The sequence below is a fragment of the Grammomys surdaster genome, unplaced genomic scaffold (assembly GCF_004785775.1).
Source record: "Grammomys surdaster isolate TR1022 unplaced genomic scaffold, NIH_TR_1.0 63, whole genome shotgun sequence".
In the NCBI taxonomy this organism is placed as follows: Eukaryota; Metazoa; Chordata; class Mammalia; order Rodentia; family Muridae; genus Grammomys; species Grammomys surdaster.
The window spans coordinates 30,330,334-30,353,672 of NW_021604565.1; the positions used below are offsets into that span (position 1 = coordinate 30,330,334).

The 23,339-nt window shown below is 44.0% G+C and overlaps 1 protein-coding gene across 2 annotated transcripts in view; it reads left to right on the forward strand.

Annotated features, from left to right (window-relative positions):
• Positions 1-23,339, forward strand: part of Deptor (DEP domain containing MTOR interacting protein) — a 140,936-nt gene that overhangs the window by 26,515 nt on the left and 91,082 nt on the right. For both annotated transcript variants that reach the window (XM_028765341.1, XM_028765345.1), the window contains exons 2-3: positions 15,638-15,816; positions 17,108-17,231. In XM_028765341.1, the coding sequence (XP_028621174.1) occupies positions 15,638-15,816; positions 17,108-17,231 (303 nt within the window). The remainder of the gene's footprint in view (positions 1-15,637; positions 15,817-17,107; positions 17,232-23,339) is intronic.

Consider the following 23,339-nt stretch of genomic DNA (forward strand, 5'->3'; position numbering starts at 1 on the left):
CTGGGCCTTTACAGGATCAGTGTATGAGTATATATTCTCAGCGGCTGAGCCATCCCTTTGGCACTTTTCTTCATGTCTTTATTCCTGTCTACCTGCTCTATTATTTTAATCAGTCTTGAAAATTTTGACCATTTTTCTTGAAGCAAAACTATGTCAAACACAAGCACTTAATGACGATCACAGAGGCAGTTGGATCTTTATGAGTTCAAGGCCAGGCTTGCCTACATAGCAAGTTCCAGTCCAGTCTCACTACATAATAAAGCCTGTCTTTAAATTAATTAAATGAATAAATAAGAAACAAAATTATGTAAAATATGTACCATGACTTATTTCTTCTAGAAATATGTTTACGAAGCTACATGTATGCACACACAAAGCAAAAATACACAGGAACTAGAAAGATCAGGTTCCGTGGGAATGTAGCACTTGAGGAAAATTCCAAACATCAGAATAATTTTCCAAATTCTCATTTATCTGTCAGCTAGCTTCAACAGTTCATTGATAGTTTCCCATCTTCAGTAATTGTCCATTCATGCCAACCTAGAAAGACTTTTCATTTTCATTTTATGCAAATGGGTGTTGTTGTGCATAACTGTAGTCCCAGCACTTGAGAGGCTAAGGCAGGAGGATCATAGCAAGTTCAAGACAAACCTAGCCTACCTAGTAACATCCAGGTTGTGAGACTTTGTCTCAAAACAAGGAAAGAAACATTGGAAGGTTTTAATTATAAAACAAATTCAACCATTGAAAGGGGAGGCTGTCTGTTAAATTAAGTGTAGTTTTGGTTTTAGACTCATGCTTTGGATTCCAACCCTTTCAAGGACAAGTGATAGAGAACAACTTTCTCTGGTTTCTCAGATCCCTAGAGGACAGCTTTTGGTCACTTTAGAACATCTGGAAGGGTCAGCAGCTTTGGTTTAAGTCACCCACTCCTGTGTCACCAGGGTACTCTGGCTCCCTAGTTGGCTTTCTGTGTTGTTTGCTCAAACTGTTTACTTTGGTTGAGATTCATGACGCAATTTTTAAAGAACAATCAGCAATTTTAACTACCCCGTTTGTTCTCTGGGTCCCATAAGCTGCTGTTTTTCTCAAAAAATATTTCCAACATTTCTTATGAGATGGACAGTGATTTTGAAGGTATTATTAATACCCTGCCTTCAGTAATGTTTGTTCTCTCAGGACTGGGAGAGGGAACTGTCTGATGCAATTTAGGCAGCTGGTTAGCGAGACAGGAATAGAAAATTACAGAATCACCTTGAATTGAAAGCCTGTGAACCGGCTGTCTGAGATGAATGATGGGAAGGTGGTTTTATTTATTTATTTTTTTTAAATGCCATGGCCAGTGGGATTGAACATTCAAATAAAATAGAGGCGTTTACTTTCTTTGGTATATTGAAAGGGGCTTTTGATTCTGAATCCAAGGGCTGTTGTACCTGAACGTCCCACTGTGCAGAGGTCACACTGATGGATTTTATTATTATCAAGACTCATTGCTTTCTGCTGTCACTGGAATTGTAGTAGCTCATAAGCAGCGTTCCCTTAGTGTCTGTGATTGGATCAGAGGTCATGCAGTGTGATACATGTTTTACCAATGGCCCTCAGACCTTGAGGGAGAGCAGGAGCAAGGCTGATCTCAGTGTGGAAACACGCTCACCAAGCAGGTGCCCTTGCAAGGCTGCCCTTGGAAGAGCGAGGTTTTTGAGTTATTAAAGGACGGAAGAGAAAATGACTTGAACACAGACATGGATCTCTGCTGAGCCACAGTACGGAGGCTGGGTTACATCCTAGGGGTTAAAGAAGCGTTCTGAATGCTCCCAATGCAAAGCAGACACACTTGTGGATGGGAGGTGAGAGAAGAGCCTTGGTCAGCGAGGCAAGCCTGCTTAGATCCTAGCTTTGCAAGGTCTCGGATCCACGGAATCCAGGCTCACACAAGCCCCTGAATATATAGAGAGTGTCTTAGAATATGTATCCCCCTGGCTCCCCCACCCCCACCCCGGCACCTCTGAAATCTATCAATGCAGAGCCGAACAGAAAGGGTAAAGTCATATGATTCCCACCCCTCCACCCAAGTCTAAATTATTGAAAGGATACATATGTCTTGGAAGAAAATCTAGAAAACTGAAGGATAAACCCACTCCAGCTTTCATGGCCAGCTTCAGGCATGCCCTCTCTGTTTCTCTGTGCTGGTCAGCCTTCCTTTTTTTCCAAATCAACCAGTCCCATTTCCTTGGTGTCTTCTCACTTTGCTAGTTCTGTGGTTGTCTGTTTCTCTTTTTGCTTTTTTGAGACAGAGTATAGCCTTAAACTCCGTACATAGCTGAGGCTAGCCTGAAACATCTAACTTACCTTTCCCCTTCTCCCCAAGTGCTGAATCACAGAGGCCCACCATGGCCAGTGTGGGCCTACGAGTTTTAAACCTTTGTTTCATGACTTCTAGGAAGACTAAGGATCTAGAATGTATGTGTGGGAAAATTGGGAACTGTTCTGGATTTGTCTGCCAAGATTCCTTTAAACCAGAGTGCTCAATATTGTTCTTTGTTGAAGTGTTTCTTTGCACAAAGACAGTTTGAAAACTGGAGGTATTGTCTTAACTGGGGGACAGAGGCATCTGACTAGGTTCACTTAATTCCTGCCAGGTGGAATGGGAAGGACTGAGTGTCCTTGTCCTTTATCTTAGCCCACCCATGAAAGTAGGTGAGGACCATCTAGGTCAGGGACACCTATTGCTCAGACTCTGTTCTAGGAAAGGGACATAGATAGGGATTCTGAGCCTTGCCTGGATTTGAGGAAGGCGGTTTTAAGTAAAAAAAAAAAAAAAAAAAAAATTATGTTGGGTACAGCAAGCAGGCCATTGTACCCAGGCTGCATGCTATATTTAGAGGTATGGCTTTAAGCTAGGTGTGGTGGCCCACAACTTTGATTTTCATCACTCAAGAAACACAGCCAGGCAGTTCTCTATGAATTTAAGGCTAGCCTGGTCTACATTAGAGGAGTCCTAGGCCAGCCAGAGCTACATAATGAAACTCTAAAAAAGAAAAAAGAAGTGAAAATACGACCCTGGGGCTATAGCTCGATTGATAGATGACTGCCTAGCTTGCAAGGAATGCTAGATTGATCCCAGCACTGCATAAACACATGGTGGTGAATGATATAATCCTTAGGTCTGTAGCAAACTGAGGTCCAGCCTGGGATTCATGAGACCCTGTTTCACAAAAGTTATGAAAATATGAAATAGTGTAGTTCAAGGCTGGTGTATTAGTAGGAAAGGTAAGGGAATTTGAGGCTAGCCTGAGCTCTAGGCAAGACTTTGTGTCAAAGAGCCAAAGGCTATTCACTCCGTTAGGTGAAACTGTTACTTAGTTTTAGGTTTAGTCATCCTGTGTCCTATGTAAATGCCATGTCAGCTACAGAGGGTGCAAAAAATTCAGATTCGGATCATGATGGCTGATAGTTTTGATATGATCCCTGCATTTCTTCCCTAATGGCCTTAACTAGCGGTTCCCTCTCCTGAAGACCTCTGACCTCCCCACTACTCACTCTCATCTACATCAGATGCTAGGGAGGAGCCTTCCTAGCTACAAGGGGCCTCACAAAATTTAATAAATAGTATGTGGCTCCCGCATGCACAAATTGTGATGCTTGGCCAACAGGGTGCACTGTGAACAAAACCCTCCTGGAAAGAAACTTGTGACTAATAGCATCTTGTGCCTAATAGTTAAAACTTTTCAGGATCTATTAACTCAGCTTCTATAAACCTAAAAGTTAAGAAAGACATCAGATGACGTCTTGAGCCTATCGAAAAGCTCCTGCCATCTTGCTGTACCTGCCTCTCTGATGTCCCCAACAAAACTATAAAACTATAAAAACTTCATGAAACTGCTTCCATAATGGAACATGAAATTTGGGGTAACCTAAGTTTGTATTTCTGAGCTTCGGTTAGTCAGAATGGCTCCAGGATAAACTATCTCTTGTTTCAGTTTGGGGAAGGGAGAGAAAAAGAGGAAGAGGAGGATGAGGATGAGGAGGAAGGGGAAGAAGAAAGAAGAAAGAAGAAGAAACAAAGGAAGGAAAAGAGGAAGGAAGGAAGGGAGCGGGGGAGGGAGGAAGGACAGACAGACCAAGGAAGAATCAAGGGCTAGGCAAACTGCTTGTCAGACATATACAAGGCTCAGGTTCAATCTTTAGCACTTCAGAAAGAGAAAAAGAGTAAAAATGAATTGTTTTTACTTCCAGTACATTAAAATGGAAATAGAGCCAGGCAGCCATAGTGGGACAGGTATGCAATCCCACAGCAAGCCATTCGTGGTGGCACAGGCTTCTACACTGATCATCCACAGTGATGTGGATTTGTAATCCCCTCACTGCCAGAACAGAAGAAGAGAAGGTCTGGCTCAGGGTACACCTCACAACAGTGCCGTGGGATGAGATACTGTCTCAAAAGACAGAAAGTGGAAACAAGTTGTTGTGGGGGTTGGGGAGGGTTTGTTTGTTTTTAATTTTAAGTCTATCATGTCAAGTGATACATACCTATAATCCATGCACTCACAAGGCTGAGTCTGGTGTACCTAAGGTTCAACACTGGCCTGGACCACACAGTGGGACCCCATCTCAAAACAAAACCAGAAAGATTTCGATAAACTGCACATTAGTGAACAGTGATTAAGTTATGTGACAGAAACACCTATTTAGTAGCCAGCCTCTCCCTTCTTGGCACCGTGACTAGTTATATTGTGTACTGTATACAATATTGTATAATGTAAATCCCATTTGTCCACCAAGTGTCTCAGCATCCGCTGGGCCAGGCACAGTAACATGGTGTGCTTGCAGTGTGAAAATTTGTATCTCTTAATTGGAGTAGGTTTTTTTTTTTTTTTTTTTTTTTTTTTTTGAGTATTCCATTTCCACTGCTCATTTTTAGTTTTCTGGCTCTGGCTATAAAAGAAGAGATGGAGGCAGAGGTATCGAGAATGTGTAACCCCTGGTAACATCTAAAAATATCAAAATTTATCTCCCAAGTTCCTGGGTATAATTTTTCCCTCTTTCTCCCCTCTTCCTACCATCTGCTCCCAGTTTTAAATGTTTATTGTTATTAGTGTGTGTTCGTAAGAGAGAGGGAGCATATATCTGTTGTAGTGTGTGTGTGTGTGTGTGTGTGTGTGTATGTGTGTGTGTACATGCCACAGTACACGTGGAGATGACAGTTTGGAGGAGTCACTTGAAACTCAGGTTGCCAGGTCCCTTTATCTTCTAAGCAATCTCAATAAACCTACTCTGATTCCCTTGGTTTGTTTTTGAGACAGTGTTACTAGATAGCCGAGGCTAGCATTGAGCTCACAGCGTAGCCCAGGTTAGCGCTGAATTTATAGCAATCCTCATTGCCAGCCTCCTCCGTGAGCCACCTGACCTGGCTGCTCTGTTGTGCGATGTTTCTTTGCAATGCTGGGAATTGCACCTAGGCCCTCCAGTGCACTAGACCAGAGCTCTACCACTAATGAGTAGCCCCAGTCCAACAGTCTCCCATCCCCACCCCAAGCACTGGTGGATAGGCCCAGGGCCTTATATGTATTTGCTTAGATAAGCTCTTATACTCTTTTGTTTTGTTTTGTTTTTTTGTTTTGTTTTCCGAGACAGGGTTTCTCTGTGTAGCCCTGGCTGTCCTGGAACTCACTCTGTAGACCAGGCTGGCCTCAAACTCAGAAATCCGCCTGCCTCTGCCTCCCAAGTGCTGGGATTAAAGGCATGCGCCACCATTGCCCGGCTGTTCTTATATTCTTTACCACCGAACAACACACAGCTACTGTTTCCTTAAACAAGAAACATACCAGCTTCTGGAGGGATGTAGGGCCAGAGGGGATGAGGTGTCACACTGCTCCCACTGTGCAGAATGGGTCAGTGGAAATGAAGAAGTTTGCGTTAGAACTGCACTCGGGGGTCATGGAAGGATAGTAAATGAAGTTCTCCTCTTTTGTAGTATTTCGAGATAAACACTACCTAATAATTTTATTTTTTTTTTTTAAATCTGGAAAGGGTACAAGAGCTGCAACTCCTCCTTTGGCGCCTAACATATTCCTCCCCCGCTGAATTATGTGGCATTTTGTTCCACATTTACATTTCTAAATAAATTGGCCTTCATTATTCTTGGATTCCTGACAGACAGCCTGTCTAAGAATTAGTGTTTTGCATTCTGCCGCTCTGTGCCTGTTCAACAAATGACTCACTGCTATTGTCGCTGAATTCATTAGCAGGATCCCTGTGAAGATGTCAGTGTACTTGGGTGAACTAACTTAGGGCTTAATAAAATTAGGGCTCAGCATCTTCTTGCTAATTGTAACTGCATTCAGGTACCATTTGCAGTGTTCGGATTATTTAGGGAATCAGCATGGGACCACTGCCTACGAAGGAGTTATAACTGTGCCCAGCACATAGGGGGACTCTCAAGCACCAGTATTTTTTTTTTTTTACAATTTTATTATTTATGTATTTTTTTATAAGGAGCATGCCACGGAGTCTGGCAAGTGTATACTTTAGAGAGTTGGTTCTCTCTGCCATGGCTTCCAGGGCTTGACCTCAGGTTGTCAGGTTGTCAGGGTTACACAACATAGGCTTAACCCACTAAGGTAAAATCCACTAAGCCATCTTCCTGGCCCTTTTGTTTTTGTTTTTTTTGTTAACAGTTCACTATATGTTAGGATAATTCTATTTTACAGATTGTGTTTTCTTTCAGATTGGCCTTTTTCGCCTCTCTCTTTTCTTCCCTCTCTCCTTTCTTCCTTCCTTGGCTGTGTGTGTATGTCTGTGTGTGTTGTTGTTACTATTTTGCTTTAGAATTTTCCATAACCTTCCCCTTTATAGTTACATGTAAAACAGGCGTCTCTCTCCATAGATCAAGTTTATTTTACATATATGAAGGAAAGCATTTAATTGAGTACTTTGCTTACTCGTAGAAGGATGGCCCATGGTCGTGTTGGCGGGAAACAGACTAATATGGCCCTAGAGCAGTTGCTGAGAACTTCATATCCTGATTGTCAGGCAGAAGGCAGGCAGAGAGAGAAGCTGGGCCTAGTGGGGGCTTTTGAAACCGCATCCTCCAGTAACACCCTTCCTCCAACAAGACAATGCCTCTTAATCCTTTCCAAACTGTTCCTCTGCTTAGTGACTAAGCATTCAAATATTTGCACCTATGAGGGCGATTCTCCTTCAAACCAGCACACTAAATGTAATAGCTAACTGTCTCTTTTACTCTTCCATAGTGTAAGGGCCAGCGGTAGCCAGAAGGAGCCTTGCTTCTAGGCCTTCGTGCAGCTTCTCATCCTGGGTTTGCTTTGCTAAGGCAGAGATGGTTCCACATAGCAATGAGGCTTCTGTGTGCTGAGAAGCTGCTTCTCTGACCTTGTCATTGGAGAATCTCTGCTTAGTTCCTTGGCTAGTACTGACAGCAGTAGTCATCAGGATTGAGTGGGCACCTCTCAGAGGGTCTGGGTTCTTGTGTCCCAGATCAAAACACTGAACAGAGGCATGTGGATGGTATCAGAAGCAAGGATATGTTATTATAAAAAACCAGTATACTTTCCAAGAAGGGAGTTAATATGAATGGGGAGGAAGTTTAGAAACTCAAACAGTATCATTCCTCAGGTGTCTGCCTTATCAGCATCTTAAATCTCCGCCCAGGGGTATATGCTTTAGTATTGGGAGTCACGGGTCATATTTGGACACTGGTGTGTCTCTGTATTTGCTGCAATGGCTTCCACCAGTTCTAGAGATCTGGGCCACTAGGATTCCTGCAGTCTTCTTGGCCAACAGGTTTTTCTTGTATGCTAATTCTGAAGACTTATGGTGAGGCCTTTTCAACCTCACAACTTTGTGAGACTCTCCAGCCCCACAACTTTGAAAAAAACATTCAAACATGCTTCAACACTCCAGAAGAATGGAGACAGAGTACCCTGTGTTTGAGGCTAGCCTGGGCTACGTATTGAGACCCTATGTCAAACAGCAGTACGTATGCATGCATGCATACACCACAAACCACACATGCTCATCTGTGTGCACAGACGTAGAACTCGTTTTTACCTTTTTCCTTGTTTGGCCACTTCTAGCCAAATGTGGTGTATGTTTTCCATCTGTCTCTTTAAAAAATATTTATTATAATTATGTGTGTATATGATGTGTTTTAGTTAGGGTTTTTATTGCTGTACAGAGACACCAAGACCAAAGCAACTCTTTTTTTTTTTTTTTTTTGGTTTTTCGAGACAGGGTTTCTCTGCGTAGCCCTGGCTGTCCTGGAACTCACTCTATAGACCAGGCTGGCCTCGAACTCAGAAATCCACCTGCCTCTGCCTCCCAAGTGCTGGGATTAAAGGCATGCGCCACCACCGCCGGGCTCAAAGCAACTCTTATAAAGGGAAACATTTAATTGGGGCTGGCTTACAGTTTCAGGGGTTCAGTTCATTATCATCAAGGTGGGAGCATGGCAGCATCCAGACAGGAATGATGCTGGAGGAACTGAGAGTTCTACATCTTCATCTGAAGGCCACTAGGAGAAAACTGGCTCCCTCCTGGTTAGGAGGTGGGTCTCATTGCCTACCCCCACAGTGACACACTTCCTCCAACAAGTCCACACCTCCTAATAGTGCTACTCCCTGAGCCAAGCGCATTCAAACCACCACATAGTATATGTGTGTGTGTGTGTCTCTCTCTCTCTCTCTCTCTCTCTCTCTCTCTCTCTCTCTCTCTCTCTCTGTGTGTGTGTGTGTATATACATTCCATAGTGCACATGTAGAGGTCAGAGGATAGATAACCTTGTGGAGTTACTTCTTGCATTGTTGTATGGGTTTGAGAGATTGAACGTAGGTCTCCAGGCTTGCACAGTATGTGCCTCTACCTGATGAGCATCTCACAGTTCTGTTTCTGTGTCATTTAGCTCAGTATTAAGAGCTGAGAGATTTTATACTCTAGTTTATATTTCTCACCTGGTCCCTGGTACAGCAAGTGTAGGCTTTGGATCTAACCATGTGGGCCACAGTACTCTCTAGAAGAAGCAGATAAACACAATGAGTCAGGGTGTTTTCAACAAGATTACATAAGTAGCTTTCCCTAGAGGAGTAAGGACTCAGATCATTCACTCTTATCAATGTAAATCCCCTCTTTTCCCCATAAAATATTAATCTTAATATGCTTTCATGTTTAATAAAACATATCCCTTATTCGATTGCCAGATTAGATGTAGAGTACTGAATAACATTTGAACTGCAGAGCTAATGAATAACTGTTCCTTAGTATACGTAGGTCTTATGAGTATTTTGGCTGTGTTTATAATAAAAGAATTATTATTTGTTGTTTCTCTGAAGTTTGGGTTTTTAAACTTTTTTCCCTCGTCTGTCTCTGACTCTGTCTCTCTCCGTCTCTGTCTCTCTCTCTCTCTTCTTCTTCTTCTCCTTCTCCTTCTTCTTCTCTCTTCTCTCCCTCTGTTTGTGTATTGTTGATGTATGTGTGTGATATTGTAGGTATATGTGTATGGGTGTGTGGTGGTGTTTATATGTGTGTGTATGTGTGTGTATGCATGTTGTTTCTGCTGCTGCTGAAACAGGGCCTTATGTAGTTGATGATCCTCTGTGTCTACTTTTCTACCTACATCCTTCTTTAATCAGACCATCCTGCTTCATCACTGCTATCTCATGGGCATTTCCTAGGCCTGTCGGATGATGCTTCTTAGATGCTTTCTCCTGTCTCTGGAATCCTATGTCTCTTACTAGTGGATTCTTTACCACGTGCCTCTCGTTAGTGATCCCTATAGCACATTTGACCCTTGGGCCTTAGGAAATTATAAATGGCTGAATTTTTAAATTAAGCATCAACATTTGCCATCAGTTATTTATTCCTACTCAAAATGGTCCTTGAGTGATGAGAACAGATGCCAAAAACCCCAAACACTCATTGTCCTTATTTATGGACATTCACACCGGGCTTCTGCCAAAACTTCTGAATTCCTTCTTACAAAGATATATTTTATTTATAATTACGTGTATATGTGGGGGAGGTAGCAGTTTGCACATGTGAGTACAGATGGCTGTAGAGCCCAAAAGTGATTGTCAGATCCTCTGGAGAAAAGCTACAGGAGGTTCTGAACCATCTAACACAGGCCCACTGCAAAAGCAACCCACACTCTTCACTGCTGAGCCATCTTCCCAGCCCCTGAATTCTTCCTTAGTGGTTTTATACTAGCTAGATTAGCAGATCGTGGCAGAATAGAAACAGCAGATGTAGGGAACTGTTTGAGTTCAGGGACAAACGCAATGAGTAAATGAGCATGTCAGCAAGCTAGCTAGGCTACGCGGTAAGGTGCCATCTCACAAATGAAGTACTAAGAACCATAGTATCAATAGCAGCAACAGAGTAGAGTGGGGACACAGAGACATGAAAATCAAATGTCTGCCCTAGGAGCCCTGGGACCACAGTGTTCAGGGCACACAGCTCTGACTGCTGATAAGTTCTCCAGAGGCACAAAAGTGGCAACACTCAGTGTCATAGAGCCATTAACTCATCTAGTGGAAGAGAGACTTGACCATTTTGGAAGTAAAAATAGACACTTATCCTCACCAAAAGATAGAGAACACAGTAGGGGTTCATGATACTTAATTACAAGTTTACCGGCTTTGTGAACTGTTGATTTCAGATGCTCAGGCTCTTGGAAAGAGTTCTTTTTGCTATTGTTGTTTTGTATTCTAGAGATAAATTCTCTCTCTAACCTAGGCAGACCTCAAACTTATAGTCCTCTGGTACCCAGACTGTTGAAATTGCAGGTATATTCTGTCATCTATGACAAAACTTTTTTCTTGATCTGTTTGTGTCTGTTTTGTTTTTTTCTTAAACCAATTCTGTGTGAATTTCACATCATGGATCCCAGTCCGGCTCGTCTCCCCATACCCTCATATACACCGTTTGCCCTTGCAAACTTTCTCCCAAAATAAAACACACAAGCAAATAAACAAACAACAGGAACAAAAACCCCAAAAATCTAAAGCCTAGAAAACGTCTCACTGTGAAAGCTATACTGTCACAGTGTGGCCGGCAGTATACCACTCTGTCCACACATCTTCACTTGCGAGTGAAGTCACACTTCACTCATTGAAGTCAGTTCAAGCTCTCTGCCTTCTATGACACCATAAATATTGGGTCTCACCAGGACTCCTCCTGGCTGTCCTGTTGATGTCCTGGGTCATGGAAATCCTGCAGCTTTGAGCTAATGGGACTGGCCCTTTCACACATCCCAACCATTCACAGATAGAGATTGTTGGGATGAGCCAACTCAGAGACCTGGATCTGAGCCTGAGTGGTAGCTGAGCCGGTCAGCCTCGTCTCCCTTATCAGCACTGGCAGGGCGCACTCTCCAACGCTGCTCTGGCGAGCCCACCCAATGCCTCCGTTGGCAGGAGGCAGGGTCACCTCTTCTGTTCTCATACTCTCAGCTGGGCCAGCTCTCTTGCTGTCACACTCTTGGGGCTGGCTCACCTGTACCTTCACGATCAGGGGAAGCTCTATTGTGTTGCTCAGGTGAGGCAAAGGGCCCCCCTCTCCTGAGTGCTATAGCTGATGAGAGGCAGGGCCAGCTCTCTTGATGGCTGGGAGTGGCAAGGGTGGTAGACATCACCTCTGTGCCCATGCTACCCCACAACACATGAGTAGCAGGGTCAGCTCTCCTATACTCATACCCTGCCCCTCCCAACCCCCTCCCTCCCCCCCACCCCCACCCTGTGCCTGCCCTACCAACCAGGGTCAGCACTATTGTGCTGCTTGGGTGAGGTATGGGGCCTGCTCTCTTGAATGCTGCCACTTGTGAGAGATGGGCAAGCTCTCCAGAGCACTGCATCCAGTGAGGGATGGGGCTAGTCATGCACAGCCCTTGGACATCCACATGGTCCCTGGCAGCTGCCCAGACCAGGGACATCCCCCTGTTTTCTAGTGGTAACATGAGCCACGGACATCAACACAGACACCTGCCACTGCATAGCCATGGACTCAGACATGGCCCTCAGCAGAAGCTCTGGCTGGGACTTCACCATGGCCTCAGGTGGCAGGACAGGCTACTTACGTCAGGCTACTCCTCTCCACCCTTGAGTCTCCAGTTCCGTCTCTCTTCATAATGCCCAGGCTACTCCACTTCTCTTTCCCTCCCATTTGACCACCACACACTTGCACACTGTGACAGCCCCTGCTACATCCTGGCCACGTGGTTGGCAGGCCCCTGGGTGACATCCTCTATCTGTGCTTGGTGGCGTGGCTTGAGCAAACATCTATGCCCTGCCTATGCTGTGTACTGGATGGATGGCAGGTAAGTGACATAGCAGTCCACAGGTCTCTGTCTTCCTCCTTCTGTGATGTACTCCCTGGATTTGATTTGATTTGATTTGATTTGATTTGATTTGATTTGATTTTTATGAGTCCTAGGCATAAGACAGCTTTGGCCACCAAGCCAGGTATCAGGCTAGGATGAACAACAGACTGCTATCTTCTCTGGTCACAACCAACAAGGTGTCTCTTTGTCCATTGCAAGGGGTGTTGTATCTGTTTTTATAGTATGACTGCTTTGCTCTGCGCTTAAGGCTTTTCCTAGGGATGCATGTCTTGATCATGGCAAGAATGGCCAGTAGCTATAGCTGTAAGCATTTGTTTGGTTGAAACCTGTGTTATAATGGAGCCCACATTTGCAGCAGTACCCCACTACTGGGAATGCAGGCATCCATCACCATACTCATCTGAGGCACATCAGGCTTAGTGACAACCAAGGATTTATTAAAAAAAAAAAAAGCTTCAGGATTGCCTTGTCTAAATTACACAGTAATTCATGAACCAAACATAGAGCCCAAGGAATATACAGCAAGCTATCATCAGCTAAGCCGAGATCACACGCTGGGGCTGAGACCAATCACATATGAGCTTGCTTGGATTGATGGACGAGGAAGGATGATTTTCCCAAGAGAGGGGAGAGTGCAACTTAGCTGAAAAGAGGTGGAAGAAGTTAGATCAAGCAGGAATTTCAACATCCGCCATCAAGAGATCACATGGTCATGCACATGTTTTTTACAAGTGAGAAAAACGAGATTTCTGTCAGGTGAATAGCTTTTAGATCGGATCATTTAACACATGTGAAAGTGTTTATTACAGTATTAAGCATGAACCAGAAACTCACTTGAACTCGTCTTCCTATCCTTACTTCCCATCTCTATTGCCTAGGCCTCTGCAGAGCCTGGGTCCTTGAGACTTGTCTTCTCAGGCCACTCCAGGGTCTTGAAGTCTTCAGCTTTCAGTGGCCGTATTAGCTTGCTAAGCCCGTATAGCAAAGTAGACCGTGAGGTTTAGAATTTTCTCTTAGTCCTAGAGGCTAGAAATCAAAAATCAAGATGTATTGGCCTCCCGTGATGCATCATTGGTGTACAGATTGTGACACTCTTCCTGTATCTTCATATACCTGTCCTAATTTCCAGTCATAGAAAATTAGGACCCATTCTCCCGACCCTTGGATCTGCCTCTGACTTCCACCCCTAGCTCTTAACTCCATCTTTAGAAACCCATTCCCAAAATAGAGTCATAGAGTAATTGGAGTTAAAAAAGTTAGCTGAGGAGGCAGTATGAATTTGAGAACACTGTTTGATCTGTGGTAATGGATATCTTAGAGTTTTCATTGCTGCAAAGAGACACCATGACCAAGGCAACTCTTATAAAGGACAACGTTTAATCAGGGCTGGCTTACAGGTTCTGAGGTTCGATTCATTATCATCATGGCAGGAAGCATGGCAGCATCCAGCAGGCATGGCGCTGGAGGAGCTGCGAGTTCTACATCTGGTTCCAAAGGCAGTCAGAAGACTGAATCTCTCAGACAGCTACAGAGAGAGTCTCAAAGCCTTCCCCCACAGTGACACACTTCCTCCAACAAGGCCACACCTCCTAATAGTGCCACCCCCTGGGCCAAGCATATTCAAACCATCACAATAGGATAGCAAAACCCACCCAAGTCTTGGAGATCTCAGTCAAGAATACTCCCTACTAAGCCGGGCGTTGGTGGCGCACGCCTTTAATCCCAGCACTTGGGAGGCAGAGGCAGGCGGATTTCTGAGTTCGAGGCCAGCCTGGTCTACAGAGTGAGTTCCAGGACAGCCAGGGCTACACAGAGAAACCCTGTCTCGAAAAGCCAAAAAAAAAAAAAAAAATACTCCCTACTTGGGACAACTTTTGAGTTATCAAAACCCATTCAAAGTGGGTTGGAAATGTATGCTGTGCTATAATCCCGGTGCTTGGAAGGTAGAGGCAGAAGGATTGTGAGTTCAAGGCCATCCTTAGTTACATAGCATATTTGAGGCCAGCATGGGCTATAAGAGACTCTGTCCCCCTCCCCACAAAAGGCTGGGGATATAGGTCAATTGGTGTACTGTTTGCCTGGCATACCGAAAATCAGGCCTGCTGGTGTATACCAGTACTCAGCACTTGGGAGGCAGAAACAAGAGGCTCAGAAATCCTTGCCAGAACCATACAATCCTTTATGAGGTATACTCGCTTCCCAAGACAGTTCAGAGCTGTTCAGAGGATGCATCATGGTGCATATAAATTGGATGAGTGGAGTGAATGAGGGGACCTTGAGGGTCATCGGTTATTTGAGAAAAGAAAGAAAATGCAAGGATAATTTAAAAAAGGATGTGTCAGAAACCTTAAAGAAAAGGTAGGTCCATGATTCCTCTGTGAAGTCATTGAAAGGGAGGGTCAAGCTGCCACAAAGCACTTTCCTCTCCTAAGCCACCAGCCTGGAAGTATGCTGCATGTATGTGTGTGTGTATATATGTATGTATGTATGTATGTATGCATGCATGCATGCATGCATGTATGTATGTATGTATGTGCCCAACAGCTTTAATCAGTTTCTGTATGACTTTTCATTTATCCATCTCTAGCTGGAGGCAGCATGATGACACTCAGAGACAACAATGGACTTCAGATCTCATTTTCAGGACTTGTTAGCTGTGTGAGTTTAGACAAGTCATTTAACTGTAGGACCTAAGTCTCTGCTGTAAAAGAATGAGGGTAGTTCTAACTTCTGGTGGATTGTTGTGAGCATTACATGAGTTAATCACTGTAAGATGGTCAGTTCACCTTGTGGAAACAAGCCTCACTAAGATTGGCTATAGTCTGTTAGGTGTGGTAGCACACGCCTGGACTCTATGCTGGAAACATGAAGATCAAGAATCCAAATCAAGTTTGAGACCAGTCTGGGCCCCATGAAACCCTGTCTCTAAAAGCAACCAACCAACAAAAACATAACTGAGGTCTCTAGTGGAGAAAAAAGAAAATGGTCCCAAAGAGGAGCGTGTTGGTCCATATTTTCTGAGGAATGCTTCTGTTGCTAACAGGTTACTAACAGGTCACTCATAGCCATGTATGAGTCTGTATCATATGAATTCATGTATGAATGCACATAGATCATATGAATGTATGAATGTCTATGTAGACGACTATGCATGATCTCTGATGACCAGCAGGTCCCAGCTGGATGGCAACCTTCCATCTGTTTATATACTTCTCTATGGGATTGATTTGGTTTAGGAATTCCTTTCGCCGTCAACATTCCTCAAGTTCTTGTTCATCTTTTCAGGCTGCGGCTCCATGAAGAAAAGGTTATTAAAGACAGACGGCATCATCTCAAAACCTACCCAAACTGCTTTGTTGCAAAAGAACTGATTGACTGGCTCATTGAACACAAGGAGGCCTCTGACCGAGAGACGGCGATAAAACTCATGCAGAAATTAGCTGACCGGGGCATCATTCATCATGGTGAGTGAGGCGGCACCATCAAGGTGTCTGGAGAGGAAATGATAGGCGAGAATTTTATCCCTGAACCACCAATGCTGGGCTGGAGAGGAAGTAAAGACCCATGAAGAAATAAAGGCGGGGAGTGCTGGCATATGCAGAGGCAGTAGAATCTGGAGTTCAAGGCTCAGCTAAATCCTTGGCTAAATAATGAGTTTGAAGCCAGTCTGGGCTATGTGAGACCCTGTCTCCATAAGATCAAATGTTAGATAATAAGCAAACATTTTACTTTAAAGTATCTCCTCAGTACCTCTTCCCAATCGCATCCTTCCTGCATGAGGTACCCGGGTTATTTTCATACTCTTTTCTAGACTGCGTGTCATATTTGAGCCTTCGTGTGGATGTGTGTTTACTCTTTGCAACTTGGGCAGCATGCCGTTTGTTGAATTCACCAGTGTTGTTAGTCTATTTCTCTGAATTTTTTTTTTTATGTTAGCAGGAAAACCAAGAGGTTTCCACATGATATCTCATAAATGTGTGCCACTGTAATTTGTTACCATAGATACCCCCCACTGTTCATACCTCTCCCCACTCCACCCCTGGCTGATTCTTCTCCCTCTGAGTTAGTTGCCCACATCTGTCTTCTCGTCACACATATTCATGATCTTCTCTATCTTCTCCCTCCCTAAAGAGCTCTTCCCTTATATCAAGAGCCTTATCCCTGGCTCCTCATTTTGCTGTTGTATGCATAGTGTGTCCTGTATGGGCCACTGTAGCCTTATCTATTAGGTTAAGGGACATTTTGGTTGTCTGTTGAGTCTTGGCTGTTATAGTCTCTGTCTTAGTCACTAATTATTCCTGTGAAGAGACACTAGGACCAAAGCAATTTGTTTGTTTGTTTGTTTGTTTGTTTGTTTTTTGAGACAGAGTTTCTCTGTGTAGCCCTGGCTGTCCTGGAACTCCCTCTTTAGACCAGGCTGGCCTTGAACTCAAAAATCCGCCTGCCTCTGCCTCCCAAGTGCTGGGATTAAAGGCGTGCGCCACCACCGCCCAGCACACTTTTGATTTTTTAACAAAAGGATCATACCATGTAGCCCCAGCTGGCCTTGAACTAGTGTTTCTCTGTCTCAGCCTCCAAAGGGATTACAGGCGGATGTTACCTCATCTTGCTTATTCATATTCTTTGACACTCATGCTGTTCCAGGGTCATGCTTATAAAGATGTTGGGATGGACGATGGAGTGAGTTTTGGGGGCCTTTCAGCACATGATGATGATGGTGGTGATGACACTCTCTCTGTGTGTATTGTGTTTCAGTGTGTGATGAGCACAAGGAATTCAAGGACGTAAAGCTCTTCTACCGCTTTAGAAAGGATGATGGGACCTTCCCACTGGACAATGAGGTGAAGGCCTTCATGAGAGGACAGAGGCTGTATGAAAAGTAGGTCCACTGCCATCGTGACTTGGGAAAGGGAAGTGGGCTCTATTCTTTTGCTTGAGTGTTTATTTATTTTGAGAAAGGATCTCATGTTGTATCCCAGGCCTGTGTAGTCTTAGGATAACCGTGAATTTCTGACCGTCCTGGTTCTGTCTGCTGAGATTCCAGCTGTGCATCCTTATTCCTTCCTTATTCTCTGCGGTGCTGAGGATAGAACCCTGGGCTTTTATGCATACCAGGCAAGTGGTCTATCAACTGAGCTAGAGCAGCCCATCTGTCTACCTTGTCCCATGTCGACCTCAGTGTGGCTCTCCCATGTGGGCGGGTTACATAACTGTTCTTTTAGTGGGAGAGGATTCTGTCACGTAGTCGCTTCTCTTGTTGCCAAAAATTAAAAGTTAGCTTCCGAAGATTTGTGATACTTTACCAAAATCATATCCCCTCTACCTAAGACAATTGAACAAAACTCCAGAAGTGAAAACAGAGGAGCACTGTTTGATGTTTTCCATCAAGGGATGCCCATGGCCTTTTCCGTAGTTGATAGATGTAACTGTTGCAGAATCTGAAGATTAAGCCTTGTGCGTGCTATGCACAGGGGAAAGGCTAGGGTCATGTCAGGCAGTCAGTGCTGAGTGCCCTTCATGGAGCAGGATCTTTGAGGAGCATAGTTTAGCTTTCAGGAAGCTGAAACATACCATATACAGCCTAGGAGTACTCAGTTGGCAGGTCTAGAGTCTCCTAAGAGGTATGTCTCGGAGCTGGTCTGCTTTTCTTTTGCCTCTAGCATTTCCAACCATCTTTATTTTTATCCAGGGCAACGTTTTGAGAATGGAGCTCTGAAGGAATGCCTTTCCTTAATTCTGGTTGTCTTGCAAGGCTTTGGACATCCTGAAAAATTCCTATTTGTCACATAAAAGATAACACTAGTGTCATCCGCTCCATGGTAGGTGGGTGCAGGGGTTACAGTGAAGGTCTAGGAAGTCAGACAAAAGAACCAGAGGATTAAGAGCTTAGGTTCAATTTTAGTTGTGAACATGGGGCTTGCTCATGCTTCACGCACCTTACCACTGACACCTCTGACTTCTTTGTATCCCGTCCAGCCTAGCCCACCTGTGCCTTGCCAATTATGTGGTAAATATTTGACGAAAGCTATGAGTAAGGACCAGGAATGTGTCTCAAATGAACACACTTGCCTAGCATGTGTAAGACCGAGGAGGAAGAGGGAGTCTGACTTTGGTGTTTTGTTTGTTTGGTTTTGTTTTTTTATGAGCTAACTTAGGTAACTACTCAGTGCTAGTGAAGTCATGGTTACTGGGGGAAAATCTACAACCGGTAATTTACTTATCCAGCATATTCTGTAACTGTAATGTATAAATATTTGTCCTTGTACTGACAGGTAAATAAGTGTAGTCCTTACCCCTCCTCAAGGGTAAGGACTTACCTCTCTTTGCAAAAGATGAAGACTACTACAGAAAACCACAACCAATCAAAATGCAGAGTTGTGAATTGAAGTCCCAATGAGATATATCTACAAAGCACTCTGTACCTAAGACTTTCAGGACACTGCAGAAGATGGGGCAAAAAAAAAAAAAAGATCATAAGAGCCAGAGAGGATCAGAGTTTGTGTTTTTAGTAATGTCAGAATCGACCTCCATAAATTGTCTGCAACATGGCAACATGACTGTCCAAATGTGAGCTGAGCAAGGATGATGGCAGTGAACACACCCAAGTAGACAGGGAAGAACTCAGGCGACACAAAGAACTAGACACAACCCTACACAAAGAACCATAGTCAACGGTGGAAACCTGGGAGTGGGAGAGGTGGCCCTCCCCAGGGAAAAGAACACTAGCTGGTTGTGGTTGTCCAGTTTCAACTTGTCAGCCTTGAAAACATCCATACAAATCACATCACGTGAACTGAGAAGATCATGTTTATAAATGACATGTATGTACATATACGCATGCAATAAGAATGGAAGAGGAGGCCATAAGTTCAAAGGAGGGTGGGAGTTAATACATGGAAGGACTTGGAGAGAGGAAAGGACAGGGGAAAGTGTTAGAATATTATAATCATACTTAACCAGCTGATGAAGAGCATACTTTATATTAACCTTGATTTTTCTCTTCTAATCTAGGGATGACTTCTCTAGTCTAATTTCACCTGACTTAATGTAGAGTTCAATCCCCTCTACAACTGATGAATAGCCTGTTTGTCTAGTTGGGTTCTTTTGTTGTCATCCAAAGGACCTTGATGTTCTCAGCAGTAAGAATTTCTCTCTCCAGCCCCTAGCCTATTTATCCCGTGTAGGGCTTCAGGCATGACTGAAGAAGGTAATGGATAAATGCCCTGAGGTCTGAGGGTTCCCACTGGTCTTTTTCATTTTCTCTTCTAACTGAAGAGGAACCAAAGGGAGAAGCCATCGCCAGTGAGGCAGCGTCCTTCTGTGTGTCTTATCTTCTCCACCATGTGTCCCAGGATGGTTCTTTTGTTCTTTCTCAGTGCCTGGCACAGTAAATATTGTTCAGTGAACAAAGGGCTTTCCATGTTGTGTTGCTGTGAGCGTCTGCCCTGCTGGCATGAGAGAGCAGCTTAATGACAAGTGACAATAGCCAGTCTGTTCACCTTGTCTGGCCTCTAGAGATTACACAGCATCCAATACATCATTTATTTGGTTTTCCTTACAATTTTCAGTGATTATACCCAGCAGGCATAATTAATTCCACTATAATACTAACGACATGAGATATAGAGCAGCTGAAATGGTTGATGCAGACTCCCAGATAGGGAGGTAGAGATGTCTCTTAAATACTTCTGGCTGGAGAAATGTCTCAGCACTTAGAAACACTAGCTGTCGGGCAGTGGTGGCACACGCCTTTAATCCCAGCACTTGGGAGGCAGAGGCAGGTGAATTTCTGAGTTTGAGGCCAGCCTGGTCTACAGAGTGAGTTCCAGGACAGCCAGGGCTATACAAAGAAACCCTGTCTTGGAAACAAACAAACAAAGAAACAAACAAACTAGAAATACTTGCTGCTCTTCCAGAGGAACCAAGTTTGGTTCTCAGTACTCACATCAGATGGCTTACAGTTGCCTTTAATTTTAGTTTCAGGGGACAAGATGCCATCTCTTGGTCTCCCCTGGCATCTGCATGTTCGTGACACTCACTACATACACACACAAACACACACATACACAAACACACACATACACACACACACAGATAAACAACTAAAATGAATGGAAATATATAAATAACCTGGCTTGGGGAAGGGGCGTGCACTTAATTTTTTATGAGGGGCTGGGTGAATAAACCTGTCTGATGTAACTGATATGGAAGACAGAGCTTGGCTTCCGGCATCTTCCTCGCTGTCTACTTTCTTCTTGGAGATTGTCTGTCGCTGACTCTGGAGCTCATAGATTGACTAGACTGGCTACCCAGCAAGCCTCAGGGATTCTGCCCTGCCTCTACCTTCCCAGGAATGAGACGGCAGGCCCACCAAAGGGACCTTTCACATGGTTTCCCTGGCAAACATTTTCCTACTGGGTTCATCTCTCCAGCACAGCTTTAAACCTGTCTTTTTCTGTTTCTACCTAGCAAACACTTTTCAAACCGAGGCTGGTCAGTTGGTTACTTGGGTTGGTGACTTAGGCTGTTTATTTTGAGACAGGTCTATGTAACCCTAGCTGTCCGGGAACTTACTATAGAATGGCCTCAGCTTCTGTCTCCCAAGTGGTGGCATTATAGGCATGAACACAAGCGAGTATCTTCAGTTCTACCAGTTGATTCAAATTTTAGCTTGCAATATTTTCAGCCACTTGGCAAACTGTAGCAAGACATTTTCCATTATGCTATGGACATTCTTAGTTTAATTGTGCTGCGTGAGTAGTGGTTTCATGGAATCTTGTTTTTCTTGTTTTGAGGCAGAGCTTTGTTTTACAGGTCAGTCTATCGTTAAACTCATACTCCCTCTGATTATTAGGGTGATATATATGTGCCATAGCACATGTGCAGTATCGACACTTTTGAATTTTTTTTAAATTTAATTTTATTTTGTCTGAGACAGGGTCTGTATATAAACATGACTGTCCTGGAACTCACTATTTAAACCAGATGGCCTCAGATTCCGAACTCCATCTTCCACTGCCTTCTTAGTGCTGAAATTAAAGTCATGTACCACCACGCCCAGCCGCCGCTATGTTGACTCTTATAAGTATTCTCGCCTTCGTGTATTTGAGGTATCCAGTGATTCCAACATTACTGGGTTAACAGTCATCTTTTACCATAGTTTATGTGAGCAAGGTGATGCTAATACCCAGTTACTCATGTTAAGAACTGTTAATCTTGCCAGGCAGTGGTAGCGCATCCCTTTAATCCCAGCACTTGGGAGGCAGAGACAAGAGAATTTCTGAGTTCGAGGCCAGCCTGGTCTACAGAGTGAGTTCCAGGACAGCCAGGGCTACACCCTATCTCAGATTAAAAAAAAAAAAAAAAAAAAAAGAAAGAAAAAAGAAAACAGAAAAAACAAACAAAAGAACTGTTAGTCTCCAACTGAGATGTTACCATACTTGACTGCCAGCAAGTTTGCCATAACCATTCCTGGTTGCATGTAGAAAATAAGAAACCCCAGGTCAGGACATGACAGCTAGCTTATGCCTCTTTGCAATGACAGTGGGCAAAGTACCACTGTGGTTTGGTCCCTGCAGATCATACCATTGCTGGCAGTTGCATACCCACTCCCAGGGTTGTGTACAGCAGAACCCTAAGACCGAGGGACCGGAAGCTTTCATGATGTCTTCAGGCCACCATGCCATCTATCCCGGAGTGAGACACTCTTGTTTTCAGACTAGCAGAAAACAAATGCGCCTTTCTGTTGGAGAAGCGGTAGTATCTTTCAGGTCTGTTTGCTCTGCAAACATCTCTGAGAAGCCGGTCTGAACAAAAGCTGTGTCAGTTTGCAGGCCTTGAGGAAATGTGAGAGGTTTGGAGGGGACTCTCTCCTAATGGCTACAGTGCACAAATTCTTTGAATATTTGGGCTGACCATTAGGGAGCAATAATTATCCCTCAAATGTTGTTTGTTTCTTTGTCTTTGTTTTGAAATCAGTCTTAGCCAAGCTAGCTTGGTACTTTCTATGTAACCCATCTGGCCTCAAACTCACAGTCCTCCTAACTCATTCCTCCAAGTGCTGGGATTCTAGGAGCAAGCCATCATGACCCTCTCCAAATATCATTCATATTTGTGTGTGTGTTCTCCACAAAAGCCTCACATGTTTCACTGCTCAATTTTTATAAATAAAAATGATGTTATAAATGTGAAATCTGGGCCGGGCGGTGGTGGTGCACGCCTTTAATCCCAGCACTTGGGAGGCAGAGGCGGGCAGATTTCTGAGTTTGAGGCCAGCCTGATCTACAGAGTGAGTTCCAGGACAGCCAGGGCTATACAGAGAAACCCTGTCTCGAAAAACAAAACAAAACAAAACAAAATGTGAAATCTGTAGTAAATTATATTGCATTTGAGAAAAGAATTCAATGTTTAAAGTGTGTGTGTTGTTGTTGTTGTTGTTGCTGCTGCTGCTACTGCTGCTTTGTTTTTTATTGTGTTTAAGAAGTAGGATGTCACATAGCCTTGGTAGTCCTGGAACTCATTACAAAACCAAGGCTGGCCTACTGCTCTGCTCCCGCTTCTACCTTCCAAATGCTGGCATTACAGTATTCAGCATCATTCCAACAAAAACCTTTCAAAACTCCAGAGTTTTTAAAGGGCTATCATGCCATGGAGATGTCTGTGAACTGTGCCACCACCTGAATCGATGCTGATGGCCATGGCCATGCCCATGCCATGGAGATGTCTGTGAACTGTGCCACCACCTGAATCGATGCTGATGGCCATGGCCATGCCATAGCCAGAAACCATGTGGCAGTGCATGATCCATGCTGTCACTGACTATAAAGGGCAGGCAAGCTTCTTTTGCAGTGTTATCAATGACTGTAGACTCACAGCTGAGAATGAGAGACATTGAAAACATCTGTGGCAGCTTCTCTTCTCTAATGTCACCCTTAAAAGAGAGAGAGAGAGAGAGAGAGAGAGAGAGAGAGAGAGAGAGAGAGAGAGA